General features: G+C 37.9%; 1 protein-coding gene across 1 annotated transcript in view; it reads left to right on the forward strand.

Moving 5' to 3' along the window:
• Window positions 1-14,893, forward strand: part of LOC109560113 (bifunctional heparan sulfate N-deacetylase/N-sulfotransferase 4) — a 317,526-nt gene that overhangs the window by 293,615 nt on the left and 9,018 nt on the right. Inside the window, exons 9-12 of the mRNA XM_070791024.1 lie at window positions 2,251-2,374; window positions 4,499-4,673; window positions 11,447-11,617; window positions 12,498-12,607. Coding sequence (XP_070647125.1) covers window positions 2,251-2,374; window positions 4,499-4,673; window positions 11,447-11,617; window positions 12,498-12,607 — 580 coding nt within the window. The remainder of the gene's footprint in view (window positions 1-2,250; window positions 2,375-4,498; window positions 4,674-11,446; window positions 11,618-12,497; window positions 12,608-14,893) is intronic.

Here is a 14,893-nt window from a genome sequence, read left to right on the forward strand (position 1 = left end):
TGTTTGTTTCTTTGCTTGTTTTCAAATAATCTTTATGTATACATATGGTTTGGATTTATTTTCTGATGCACCTTAGGCTTATTAGGCAGCTTTTCCCCATGATATTTTCTCATGTGCTGAAGGACATGTGTATAACAATGCAGTAAAAGAGAGTGACAATATTTCGCCAATGAGATGACACTTTCAATTAGACTATTTTATACTTTCTTCAGCATGTGACAGCTTTATATACTTTGCTCATGTCCTGATTAATTAAACTTTTTATTGACTTGCTGTATTTTGAATTCACAACTCTGACTAGAAGCATTTTCATCAGTGAGTGCACAAGCCATAACACAAAACAAACAGTGACGATAAATAAGCCTGGCCCAGATGAAGATATTTGTAATACAAGCAAGTAGATCATTTTAAAGGTTGTGGGCAAAATTTCCAGACTATTAGATATTGGCTGTTGAAATCTTTTCTTCCTCCAGGAATATAAATTGCGTTGCAACAATAAGTTACATGTGTGCAGGGAGAGAAAAAATGCAGCGCGTATTTTCATATATATCACTTTTGTTATTGTTCTTGTTATTTAAAATGTTCATTAATTTTCCACCAACTCCCTCACAGCTGTTCTAACACTGGAATGATGACTAAAGAAAGAAAGCATTTCTATGTTGTAAAACTATGTTGAAATTTTAATTTAAAATCATATCTTCTATCATTTGTCATTGAATATTACTACTTCTTAGTTCTACTAGGACACTACAGGTTAGTAAGTATAAATCTAGTTTTCCTCTTTGCTGGTTGTATTTATAAAGACGATAACTTACACCTTTAGATTTTCATATTTGACCTACCAGTGTGGAAATGATAAAGCTTTTCGCTGATTTGAGCTTTCCCAAGATGAACAAACAAGTCAAAGAAATTGGATGATGATTTTTATATGCTATAAAAATGAAATCTCCTTAAGGGCATTTATTAAATTTTGCCCTGCCATTTCACTAGGAGCCACCATTCTGGATTTCCTAGGTGCCCTAAGACCTATTGTTACTTTCTTTATCTACACAGTTCTCTGTGATCTCTTCTTCCAGATGCCCAGCTGCTATCATTATTCTTCTGCCAGTCCACCTGTGTAGTTCATTCCACGCTCTCCTAGGGTTGGGAAACCCAACGAAGTCTCCTGAGTGCACCATGTTACAAAAAGAAATAACCTTTTCCATAAGGGAAGTTTTGATTTATGAGAGCCAGTCATTTCATGGTCCTTCCTGCTATGGCCCTCAATTTCTGCCTTAACCTAGGTTTAGCTGTAACACTCATGCCTTCTGTGATGTCATCCACTCAGTGGTTAACGTCAGCCAGTCTGTTCAGCCTAGTGCCTCATTATCAGGCTTGTCAGGGTACGACAGTCAACTGCTGTCTTCCACAATCTTGCACCTCTCTTTCTGCCTTTCGGGAAATACTGAAATTTTTAAGGTACAATCTTGGAAAATGCTTCCTCCTGGAAGCCTTCCCTGATAGCCCAAGTCTAAATTACCCATTTTCTCATATATTGGAACAGCACTCTACTCTTTTCTCATCATGGGACCTTCCTCACCTGTTTACTTGACTCAAATCCACAAATACACTTAAAGTCTACTGAGGCCAGCAAATATGTTTTTCTTATCAAGAGTTATCACCAATCATTACTACAGCGAGTTGTTCAGAGTTGCACTGGTCGACATCTGTTGAATAGTTTGATTAACTTTAATTGATTTGAACATAGTATTAATTGAGGTTCAGGTACTGTGCTGGATGTTTTTGATACTTTAGCCACTCATCTGACTTCAGCAGGGAAATCTAATCACCCAATTTCTGAATTTCTCCCCTAGCTGTATCAACCTACTTAACTTTGACTATGTACTCAGATTAAATGAAATGTTTAGGTCAATAGAACCATGAAGACTAATATAAGAACACAAATCATTGCCACATGAAATGCACTTAACTGCTTTTTAGGAAATCACTTTGACACCGGAATGATTTGGTCTTGCATATTACTTTTTGAGCAAAAATTTTGATAAATATTTGTCTTAGGACTTCCCTGGTGGTCCAATGGTTACCACTCTGCACTTGCAGTGCAAGGGGGCCTGGATGCAATCCCTTGTTGAGGAAACTAAAATCCCATATGCTACTCCGCAAGCCTCCACCCATAATAATAATACAATATTTTTCTTGTCTTTTATTGCTATATAACCTTTTGTCTCCTTTTTTTTTTTTTTGTAATAGGAACAACAGCACTTTATTTATTTCTTCTTATGCACCCTTCCATCATCAGCAATCTCCCCAGTCCCAAAACATTTGAAGAAGTCCAATTCTTTAATGGAAACAACTACCACAAGGGAATTGACTGGTAAGCAAAATAACAAAAAACAAAGTCCATTATTAGCACGTGCTCATTCACAGATGGGCAATTATAGGTGTATGCAAGGCATCTACATAATTACAGAATAAATTTGTTATGTTCAATTCTACCATAGTGAATTAAAAATTAATTTATAATGATGATATGTTTAATCAGTGTTGCCTATAATTTGATTTGGACAGTGCAATAATGATAATATTTTTCTGGTAAATTAATATGATTAAATAAAGAGGATTATGGAATATTTTCATCAGAATTATTCATAAGGATATTTAAAATTCTCCTTAAGCATATTATTATTTTACTGAGTCTAGAGGTTTTTTTTTTTTACTAAATACATAATTTGTCTTCACAACAATGCCTGAGAAAACAAATAAATCAAAAGGTTGTTTTCTTTTATACTCTGTGACTTGTATCTTCATTAAACACATAGATGGTAAATGTTGTATTGTAATCTAAGCTGATATTTGTCATGCAAATACCAGAGCGTTTCTAAAACCTTATTAATGCTAGTCACACAAGTGCATAAGAGGAAAATTACTTCGTACTTAATAAGTTATGAAAATTTTAAAATCACAATATTATCCCTAAACTAAAACAGAATAAACCTGATACTGTAACTGATGTTCACTCTGGTTTTTTTTTCCTAGCCATGTCCCAATTTTTAAGGAAAATATGGCCCTGATTTCCAAATCCCAAGTATATAAGGCAAATTCCCCCTGAGGTAAACTCCCTTCACTGCATACCTGGGTAGCATGTACTGATGGCTCAGTGGGTAAAGAATCCGCCTGCAATGCAGAGACCAAGGAAATGTGGATTGGATCCCTGGGTCAAGACAATCCCCTGGAGGAGGGCACGGCAACCCACTCCAGTATTCTTGCCTGAAAAATTCCATGGACAGAGGAGCCTGGTGGGCTACAGTCCAAAGTGTCGCAAAGAGTTGGACACGACTAAACAACTTAACATAGCATGTAATGTTATGTCAACATCACACGTGAATCTGTCCTCATGAAAAGCTCATTCTTTTAAGATGCAGCTAGGATGAGAGTGGGGCCAAGGCGATGGCAGTGAGCAGATTTGAGTTCCCATTATGAGTATCGACGTGTCCACTCTGCACCTAGGATAGCACTATTCTGTCTTATTTAAAAAGACTAAATGAATTTGGAAATTGCATGCAAGTTACTGAAGGCAGAGCAGCAATTTCCTCTTATCTGTGGGCTCAAATGGAATGCAAATTGTTAAGCAGGAATATAGATGAGACTTTTCACCACTTCACATTTGGGAAACATAATAACAAATGTCAAAGAGGAAAATAAGTATCTTATATGAATTCTTAATTGCTCTCATTATTTATTTCTAGAACATTTGAGGGTTAGAGAAGTGGTGAGCTGTAAGGAGGGTTACACACATAATTAATGCCTTGCACTGAAATAACCTCTGAACATATTGATTCTATAACCTACACACAGAGGACTGTTCCGACAGCATATGGAGGAGTGAACATGCCGAGGCTCCGCAGGATCAACTGGCAGGAAATATCTCCTTAATTACTCTAGATAGACTATAATGTGTTCACATTGCTATACACACTACAAATTATGCAGAAGTTAAAAAGGAGGAAAGCAGCTATGCCCTAATCTGTCTAGTATTTTATAGCTATTCTGACTTACACATTTTCCTCTTTTGTGCACTTTAATCTCAATTTAAGAATTTAGCATTCAAGTATGCAAACATAAATTTACTATTTTAAAATATTTACTAGGCAATATGGTGTAATTTGCTGTTTGCCAAGGGTGAACTTAACTTCTTTAGATTTGGCTTTCAATAGCACAGAACATCAACCCAAATTTAAAGAATTTTCCCTCCGTTCCTTAGCAACCTACCCATTCCATCTCACTCTTTCGCCTGCCCTAAATAGCCCATTAGAACAGTAATACCTGGGATTGTTTTCACTTTCAGAGTGTACAGAATAGTCCCTATTTTAACTATTATAATATCAATAATTAAAAATGTATATAAATGGATGTAAAAATGTTTAAATAATTTCCTGTCCATAGTATGGTAGGAAACAATTAGACCTCAAATTAATTAATTGTCTTTCTCTGCCTTCAGGTATATGGACTTTTTTCCTACTCCATCCAACATTACAAGTGACTTTCTATTTGAAAAGAGTGCTAATTACTTCCATTCAGAAGAGGCTCCCAAACGAGCTGCATCTCTGGTCCCCAAGGCCAAGATCATCACCATCCTCATTGACCCTTCGGATAGGGCATACTCTTGGTACCAGGTATGAAGCAGTAAAAAATATCGTTAAAAGCATTTGGTGGTAACTTGAATATAAGCAATGGTGAATTACTAAAGTCCAGATGTATTCAACAGTCAAATGTTAAAAGAGCTATACAAACAAGCAAAAACTATGAGAAATAAGAGCTAATATCTAATTCATATCAATTTGGGCAAGGAATTTCAAGCATAACATAATAGAAAAAAAATCAAAACATTAAGAGATTGAACCATGTAAGCATGTAAAATGTTGGTCTGTCATAATTAACAAACTTAAGTATCCAAGTAGACCATCTTTAGCAATACATGGTAAAGGGCTTAGTTCCCTTAATTTGTGGAAAAAAAAAAAACTTCCTGCAAATTGTTAAAAATAAATAAATAGTAGAAAAATGAGGAAATAAACAAAAGACATAGATATATGATTTACATACACACACACACAAATCCAACTGCACAATTTCTGTGTAAGAATGATCAACCCAATTATTTATCAACAAAATATAAAATCAAAATGGTACTCATAAATATCATCCTAGCATCCTGTTACTCTTATTCTCTCTGCTGACAAGGGTGTCATAATAAAGATGCTCAAACGTTCCAATAGAAGGATATATATGGAGATGTTTTTTGAAAACTGATGACAGTTATCAAACAGTTTGTAAAGATACTTTTGTGGTATGATTCCTCTTCTGGGAGCAGCCATAAGAAAACCTCAAAAGGATTAAAAATATATATCCTTTTTTATTCATCAGGGTACTAATCATAATAACAAAAGGAAAAGGAAATATCCAACAATATAGAATTGTGTCACACCAAAATGGAGTCTTCTTCAGCATTTAATGCTGGTTTTAATCCATAGAATGATAATTAAAACATTGTGTTCATTCTAATATGTGAATAGTAGTTTTAGTCGATCAATCCTGTCTGACTCTTTGTGACCCCACAGACTATAACCTGCCAGGCTCCTCTGTCCACGGGATGCTCCAGGCAAGAATAGTGGAGTGGGTGGCCATTCCCTTCTCCAGAGGATCTTCTCAACCCAGGAATCGAACCCAGGTCTCCTACATTGCAGGCAGATTCTTAACTGTCTGAGTTACAGGGAAGTCCTAATAGATACTGATCCAATATATCTCATTAGAAATTTTGAAAGCACTGTGAGGAAGCATGAAAGGTGCTATAAGAGCAGTCTGGAGAAATAAACTTTAGACTTAAAACTGAAGGACAAGTAGGTATTAACTGAGTGAGGCAGAGGGAGACTGGACAAGAGAGAAACTATGTGTAGTCCACTGGGTACAAAGAACCACAGCATAGCTAAAGAACTAAAAACAAAGTCCATGTGATTAGAAAGCAAAGCCAAGGAGAACATCTGCAGGAGATGAGCCTGAGAGGCACATGGGAACTGGAAGCCAAGTGGGAGACCAAGTGGCCACCATTCCTTGAGCAATCAAAGTGAGGTGAAAGTGAAAGTCACTCAGCCATGTCTGACTCTTTCTGACCCCATGGACTATACAAGTCCATGGAATTCTCCAGGAGTGGGTAGCCTTTCCCTTCTCCAGGGGATCTTCCCAACCCAGGGATTGAACCCAGGTCTTTTTGCATTGCAGGCGGATTCTTTACCAACTGAGGCACGAGGGAAGCCCAAGAATACTGGAGTGGGTAGCTTATCCCTTCTTCAGCAGAATTTCCCAACCCAGGAATCCAACCGGGGTCTCCTGCATTGCAGGTGGATTCTTTACCAACTGAGCTACCGGGGAAGCCCTGAGTGATCAAAAGCCTTTTAAAAGTGTTAAGCCAGTGTGTAACTACCAGAATTTCTTTTAGAAAACATGATACTATCTATCTTTGAAGAATGGATTGGAGTGGAAGAAATGACCACTCAGAGAAATCAATTAGAGGCTGTAGCAATAGTCCTGCTGAGAAATGGCGGTAACAAGGACAAAAATAGGAAGCAGAAACTAGGTGAGGCATAAAGTATCAAGAAATCTTTAGGGATTAAAATCAATAGAACCTGGTTATAAAACAGTGTCAAGAATAACTCGAATTTCCAGTCTGGGCAACTAGATGATAAGCATATATTCCCATGAAAAAGTACTGAAAAAGGATACAGGCATTGTGTGGGGATGGGGAAGGCTAAAGATGTGACATAGATGGAGATCAGGAGCTTATGGAATCACTGTCACACGAAAAGCAATAGTAGAGGTCGCTGGTGCTCTGGGGAGAGGTCTGAGCAGGAGACAGAAATTTGCAACTGAGAGGCCAAACGCAAAATCTGGTGAAATCATCTAAGGAAAATGTTTAGAGGAGAAAAGTATAGAAAAGAATGAGGCAGCCAGAGGGGTAGAAGAAAAAGTCAGCGGTGTCATGACACCAAATACTAGGAAAAGAGCACAACCAAATGAAGGATCAAACGGCTGCTAAGAAATCAGACACCATGGACTGCAGCCTACCAGGCTTCTCCATCCATGGGATTTTCCAGGCAAGAGTACTGGAGTGGGGTGCCATTGCCTTCTCTGAGAAATCAGACAAGCAGGCAAAATAAGGCCTGAATTATTTTCACTCAGTCGAAAGATGGGGGAAGAAGTAAAACCTTTAACAAACAAGAATCCATGCACAGCAGTCTGGATGGGTCAAGGAAGGTGTTTTCTGTGGTGGTGATTTGAATAATAATGAGAAACTTTCAAAGGAAGAGAGCAGTTAAAGGCCCCCCAGGGGAAAATGGGAAATCAACCCTGGGAGGATCCAAACTTCATATCACAAGGGTGAAGGGCTCAGTCTTTGCGGCCTCATGGACTATACAGTCCATGCAACATTCCAGGCCAGAATACTGGAGTGGGTAGCCTTTCCCTTCTCCAGGGGATCTTCCCAACCCAGGGATCGGACCCAAGTCTCCTACACTGAAAGCAGGTTCTTTACCAACTGAGCCACAAGGGCAAGAAACAGCTTAGATGGGAGGCAGCACTCCTTTTACAGAGTCTTACTTTTCTTGTGCTGGGTCCATCCTGGCTGTCAGATGAGTCTATGTGCTCCATTTCAGAAACATATTTTCAAAGCATTAAGCTATATAATATTACAAAGGAAACAAGTGTATAGAAGTATAATTATCAAATCAGTATATACCAATATATCAGAAGTATAATGATCAAGTTTGCTACTTTTAAAAGTAACATCATTAAATGGCAAGATCTAATGCTGGGGATAATACTACTGTTTGAAGCAGTGATGAGCATAAACAACTTTTGATAGAACTGAAAGACCTATAATGTGATATAAAAGAATTGATTCTTATTGGTGGTAAAATCACAGGTACAATAACTGCTAAATTTTATTTAAAAGTTACTAAAAATAAAGAGGCATCTTCTTTTTTTGCAGATCCAAGTTCTAAAGTCCTCTCAGTTCTATCAGTGGGTATCTATTAAGAACCCCTGCACTGAAACTTAAGGGAGGAAAAGTGTATAAATGTACATGCTGGTAAATTTGGAGGTCTGGGATAGAGAAATTAAAGTGACTATGACTGTCTCTTTTATTTTAGAAAGTTGAGAATGAATTAACGTAGGAAAAAGAGAGGGATAATTTGGGAGGCAGTAGTTTGAGGAGCAAAAAGAGAGGGTGTGAATTCTTGGTACAGGAATGAGATAAACTTGACCAGAGAAATGTAAAATTGTTTACTGCAATGAACACCTAATTAAAGTTGATGCTCTTGAATGTATGGTGATAACAATCTATATGTACTAAAAACCAATGAATATGAATGTATACATAAATTAATGCCAAAATAAAGAAGATTAAAACATTTAATAACATTTTTAAATAACATGTAATTTTTATTTTTCCTTTTTTCTCTTGGCTTTTCAAATTTTTTTCAATAAACATATGTTGCTGAGAACAAATAGCAATGGACAGAAAAATATGGTTCTGCAAACTGAGATTGCAAGAGGTTGGGGACTGAAGTGGAACACTTGTCTTGGGAGCAAAATCCAGAAATTATTAGTAGAATCCATGAGTCAGTGACTCTCTCAAGATACAAAAATGTGTCTTTCTCACTTTATCAAAATTCATGTTGCAAAGCAAGATAATTTTTTTAATTGTGCCAAAAATACTGAGATGTTAAGTCTTAATGAAACATTTTGAATGTGAATACATGGGGCAAAGTATTGCACATTTTCCTGGCAGAAAGCACAATCACTACTCAGAACAGATTTATATGAATCTTTTTATTTCCACATGGATTCAATCATTTTTTAAAAAAAGAGAAACTATGCCTCTTTTTTCAAGTAAATTCTTTGAACATACACATTTGAAAGGAATAATTTTTTTCTGATAATACTTTTTACTGCTATATTGCTAAGAGTAGGTTCCCCAGACCACTGTACATTTCAAAATAATGCAACCTATTACTTAGCCAGCCCTGTCTCTTCAGTAAGTACCATAAATCTGAAGCTTGACAGGTATAATTCAGAAACTCCTACAAATGTCACCTGCCACTTTAATTTCTACCCCACATTTTTATAATGGGCCTCACAGAGGACCTGCAGTGCTATTTTTTCCAGTTCTTTTGTGACTTCTGGTCATATTTTTATGCTAATCTTTTTCATTGCATGAATATAAAAAAGTTGATGCTAGACTGGTGTAAGTCAATATAAAGCAGAATAGGTACAATTCCATATTATCACAGTGTGAAGTAAAAATGTTAGCATTACTTTATTAATAATGCACAGGGTATATTTATATTTATTCAAGTTATGTTGTTTCTACACCTTATATTAAGTAAATATATTATGTAGTCTCTATGTATATAGCATTTACAGAGAAGGTCAATAAATATACAATTATGAGAGAGGTTCAAAAGTTTTATTTCTACCCATCTACCACTCTTTGCTGCTGCTGCTGCTAAGTCGTTTCAATCATGTCTGACTCTGTGTGACCCCATAGACGGCAGCTCCCCAGGCTCCTCTGTCCCTGGGATTCTCCAGGCAAGAAAACTGGAGTGGGTTGCCATTTCCTTCTCCACTACCACTCACTAGTTACTCTTTAACCATCCATCAGTTAATCATCTTTACTTTCTTAGTAGTTTTTATTTCTAACATATATGGGGCCTCAGTTCAGTTCAGTTGCTCGGTCGTGTCCGACTCTTTGCAACCCCATGAATCGCAGCACGCCAGGCCTCCCTGTCCATCACCAGCTCCCGGAGTTCACTCAGACTCACGTCCATTGAGTCAGTGATGCCATCCAGCCACCTCATCCTCTGTTGTCCCCTTCTCCTCCTGCCCCCAATCCCTCCCAGCGTCAGGGTCTTTTCCAATGAGTCAACTCTTCGCATGAGGTGGCCAAAGTACTGGAGTTTCAGCTTTAGCATCATTCCTTCCAATGAACCCCCAGGACTGGTCTTCTTTAGGATGGACTGGTTGGATCTCCTTGCAGCTCAAGGGACTCTCAAGAGTCTTCTCCAACATCACAGTTCAAAAGCATCAATTCTTCACCACTCAGCTTTCTTCACAGTCCAACTCTCACATCCATACATGACCACTGGAAAAACCATAGCCTTGACTAGATGGACCTTTGTTGGCAAAGTAATGTCTCTGCTTTTGAATATGCTATCTAGGTTGGTTATATAGGGCCTACTATTACATAATTCTATCAGGCTGTGATATACTTCCAAACTTATCCTGTAGTAAATTTTCTTTAAGTTCACTTTGAGATATCTTGCAAAAGCAATTCATCCATTCCCACACACCTCATTCATCTTCACTCAGATTTACTTTAAAGTTCTTCTGTTTCCACATTAATTTTTTTTCTGCTTATCAAAATCTTTCTCACTATATTTTAGCTCAAAAGCTTCAATCACTAAAAAATACCTTCACATTTCATTCTGAACTGATCACTTATTGGTCTGGCTATCACAGCAAAAAACTTATACCTCTATCATACATATGACTTTATCACAATCTGTTGATTTGTTGCTTTCCATATAAGGTTTTCATTTCTTTGAAGATAGCATTTTGTCTTACCTATATCTTTTTATCTCTATAATCTATTGCAGTTCTTTATTCTGGCAAGGATCTTGATAAATGCTTGTGAAATTATATTGACTTGTGTTGGGCTTTTGAACTTGACCAATGATGGTTGGATGTGAAGGACTCAGAGGATTTGGTACTAAAAAGCAGCCTAGTGAATTCATATTTAGGAATTAGCAGAGTTAGGTGGAAGCCCTTGGGAGGGAAAAAGCAAAGTGCCTTGGGCAACATCAACATGAATGTGACACCTAAACAAGTGTTATAGACACCTGTCTTCTCTGTACACATAGCACCTGCCACACAGGGATATTGGGGAATTGTCAGAACTTGCCGGAGCGGCTGTAACCAAACAAGAGCACAGTAATGTGGAAGCCAGCCCCCGCCAGTTGAAGTCTGTTTTCATCAGGCTTGATTCATCTGGTCCCTGACATCTTTTCACTTCTAATCAGATCCATGGAGAAAATCCTTGTACTCTGTCTCTTGTCTTGCCCCTAAATATTTTATACGTGAAGACAGCTACAGGCTTACATGAATGCCACTTGATATGTATAGAAGGCTTATACTCTAGAGAAGCCATATGCCAATGCCTCGGTTTCAATATAGCGTGTACTTTTCACCTTGTTTCTCATTCTAAAATCAAGTAATCATTTTTCATTACTTTTTTGGAATAAAAGACACACACACTCATCCACACATCAAACACATACAGGCACACATACGTTTGCAGGCATAGTGATTGATTTTACAACTAACTTTCTTGTTAAAGCACCAAAGATCACATGAAGATCCAGCTGCCCTGAGGTTTAATTTCTATGAAGTTATCACAACAGGACATTGGGCCCCATCTGACCTGAAAACTTTGCAGAGGAGATGTCTAATACCTGGCTGGTATGCGGTCCACATAGAAAGATGGCTCACTTACTTTGCTACTTCTCAGGTAATGTCGTGAAATGAATTTCTTCGGTTTATTGTATCATGACAGTGTTGCACTGACAAACAGAAAATATAAATTAACATTGCCACAGATAGCAATTTATTATCAGAGATGATCATACCTGAGGAAGAAATGTGGCTTTTTACATTTCTAATGGCAGTGGTAGTACTACAATGTTAAGTGACTATGAAACACGTTCTTGGGATCTTGTCCTCACACAGGAGGCTTCACGTGCTTCATAGGCAGTAACCAATAGCAGAACTGCCAGTTAAATGGAACATCTATTGAACTCCATGTGCAAATACCCATGCATCACCTATCCCATGGAACTCTTATGAGAAAAGAAGGCCATGGAGTAGACTGTCAAAATGGGAAGAACCTGGGATAGAACAGGAAATAAGGATTTGAGGAAAGTGTCCACATCCTTTATCTTCTTCATTCCTGTTCGGCTCACAACCATGTGAGTTCTCTGCCACGGTTTGTAAGGAGAATAGATGGGTAATTTTCATCTGTATGTCCATTATTTCTAAGCCCTTCACTCTAAAATTAACTCATGGGACTTCATAGTTTGGATAATTTCCTGATTACAGAACAGATGGAAAATCGTGTTTCTACTGCACTACTGAATCAAGAAAGTGTCAATGTCTATTTCTAATTTACAATCACATTAGTTAAGGGTTATGAATAATGCCTTTGGCAAACTTTGTTGTTTTATTTGGAAGGACATCAGAATAGTAAATATGCATATGTATGCTAAAGAGTGCATATTTTCTTTCTATTCACACTGATCTAATTGATTAACATCCTACCAGGTCAAGGGAGACAGATCACTCTACCTAATATAGTTTTGTTCTTCATAGAGTGACTATTTTTGACTCTACAGTTGCTAATTATTGATGGACAGCAGCTGAGATCTGACCCAGCTACTGTGATGGATGAAGTCCAGAAGTTTCTGGGAGTTACACCTCATTATAATTACTCTGAAGCACTAACGTGAGTCTATTCTCATGCTTGATTTCATTTCCATTATTTGCCATCATAAATTATCACTGGTAGGTGTGTATATAGCATCATTAATACTAGCTATGAATTTATACATCATTATGCTTCTCAAAAGCAGTCAAAGGAATGTCCTCATTATTCATGTAGTACATCCCTTTCGAATACCAGGATATTTTATTGGCTAAGAACATGCCTATAGAACACCTTATAGCCATTTTATATATCACAAATTTCCCTTTTTGTGAGCTCTTTCCCAACACAAGTTTATGTAAATGTTTTACATGCCTACTCTGTGCAGAAAGTGTCCTAGGAATGGAGGTTACAGAGGTGAAACAGATGATCTTTATCTCCAAATAATTTGCACGTTAGAAATAAAATGTTGATGGCCACGATTAGCCCTATGAAAATGAATAGTATTTCAGGCAGAACTGGGAAAGGGATGCATTCATGTTTTACTCTGTATTTATTACATTGTGTATAACCAAAAATAATCATGTATAACATTGCAGTGGTCTATTATTGTACAGTAAACCTCCCAAAACCTACCAGCATGTAACCGTAGCCATTTTATTATGTTCATGGATCCTGTGGGCTGGGAATTTAGACAGGACATAGCCAAGACAACTTGTCTCTGGTCAAAATACCTGGGACCATATCTGGGAAGACATGAATATCTAGGTATGACTTGAATGGCTGGAGACTGGAGTTTTCTGAAGGCTTCTTCACTCACATCTTTGGCTCTTAGACTGGATAGCTCAAAGCTGAGCTCAATAGGAGGAGATCTCTCTGGGTGGCTTTCTTGCAGTGAGCATCCTAAGTCACTTCAGTCATGTCCAACTCTTTGGAACTCCGTGGACTATAGCCCCCCAGGCTCCTCTGCCTATGGGATTCTCCAGGCAAGAATACAGGAGTGGGTAGCCTTGCCCTCCTGCAGGGGATCTTAGGCCCCCTGGGATCGAACATTGGCAGGCAGGTCTTTACCACTCGCACCTCCTGGTAGAGACTGTGTGTTCTGAGAGGGAACGAGATGTGGAGGGAACACGGTTCAAGGCCTTCTCTGACCTAGCCTTGCAAGTCACGCAGCATCACTTACACCATATTCTGTTGATTGCAAGCAAGGCACTAAAGCCAGTCCAAACCCACGGGGAGGGAAAGGCACCTCCTCATCTTGCTGGGGAGGGGCAAGGGCGTCCTGCAGAAGAGAGTGAAGGTGGGGAGGGGTTATGGTTGCAGTCAGCTTGGGAAATAAAATCATATACTTCGGGTAATTAAAAATGGAACAAAAAAGGAAAGAGGCAAAATAACAAACAAAAACAAGAGCTCCAAGCTGTCAAAATATACATTTAAAAGGTCATGTTCTTGACTCCCTTCACAAGCCCTGATATAAAGCCTATTATGTTTTAGACAAAATTTTACAAGCCTGATTATATAATTTCCCAGTTCAAAGCAGATTAGAATCAGCAATTAGACAGAGAGGGTAATGGAGGGGCAGGAAAAGCAGTAATAAGACTGGGTTTTTCCTTATCCACTAAAACACATCTAATGAAGTTTTTACCTACACATGGAAATAACACACGGCATGGCCCCCACCGATTAAGTAGACAGATCGTCCTCTAATACACTTACATGAAGAGTCATTGGTGTCAGCACGGCCTCCCCTTACTCCCTGCAGTAATTCAGGGAATGGTTTTAGCCTGTTTACTACAAATAGTTCCTTATGGTTCAGTAAACTTATAAAATCATACTTTTAAAGAAGAGATTGCAAACAAGTACAGAATATATGGTTTTTAATATGTCTCACACATCACAAAAATTAATAACTACAGTGATGTTCAATGTAATAAAAGAAGTCTTGTGGCAACCAATTCATGTCCTCAAAGTTATCTAACAGTTATTTGAAAAAGCCTTTGCATCTTAATTTCACAATTTCATGCCTGCTAAACCAAACCATAAAACAAGGAATTGATATAACTTAGCAAGAATAAATGTCCTTTGTTAGACTCCGTGTTTATAACATTGCCAATGCAATAAATGATACCAGAACAGCAAAATAATGTGGATTCAAGGTTTTAACAACCCTATCTAAAAGAATGACTTTCAATAGTCTGGATGGCTCTCCTTCCTCAGATCATATTAAGCTCTGCCTCATAACAGCTGTTTGGAGAGTGAGAGAGACGGGAGCCCGTCCTGAGACCTCTGCACACCCGAGAGCAGAGGAGATGCTCTCAGTGTGTATAAATATCTTGACTTGGTTGCCAAAGCTGTATTTTACCTTAA

The sequence above is a fragment of the Bos indicus genome, chromosome 6, assembly GCF_029378745.1.
Source record: "Bos indicus isolate NIAB-ARS_2022 breed Sahiwal x Tharparkar chromosome 6, NIAB-ARS_B.indTharparkar_mat_pri_1.0, whole genome shotgun sequence".
In the NCBI taxonomy this organism is placed as follows: Eukaryota; Metazoa; Chordata; class Mammalia; order Artiodactyla; family Bovidae; genus Bos; species Bos indicus.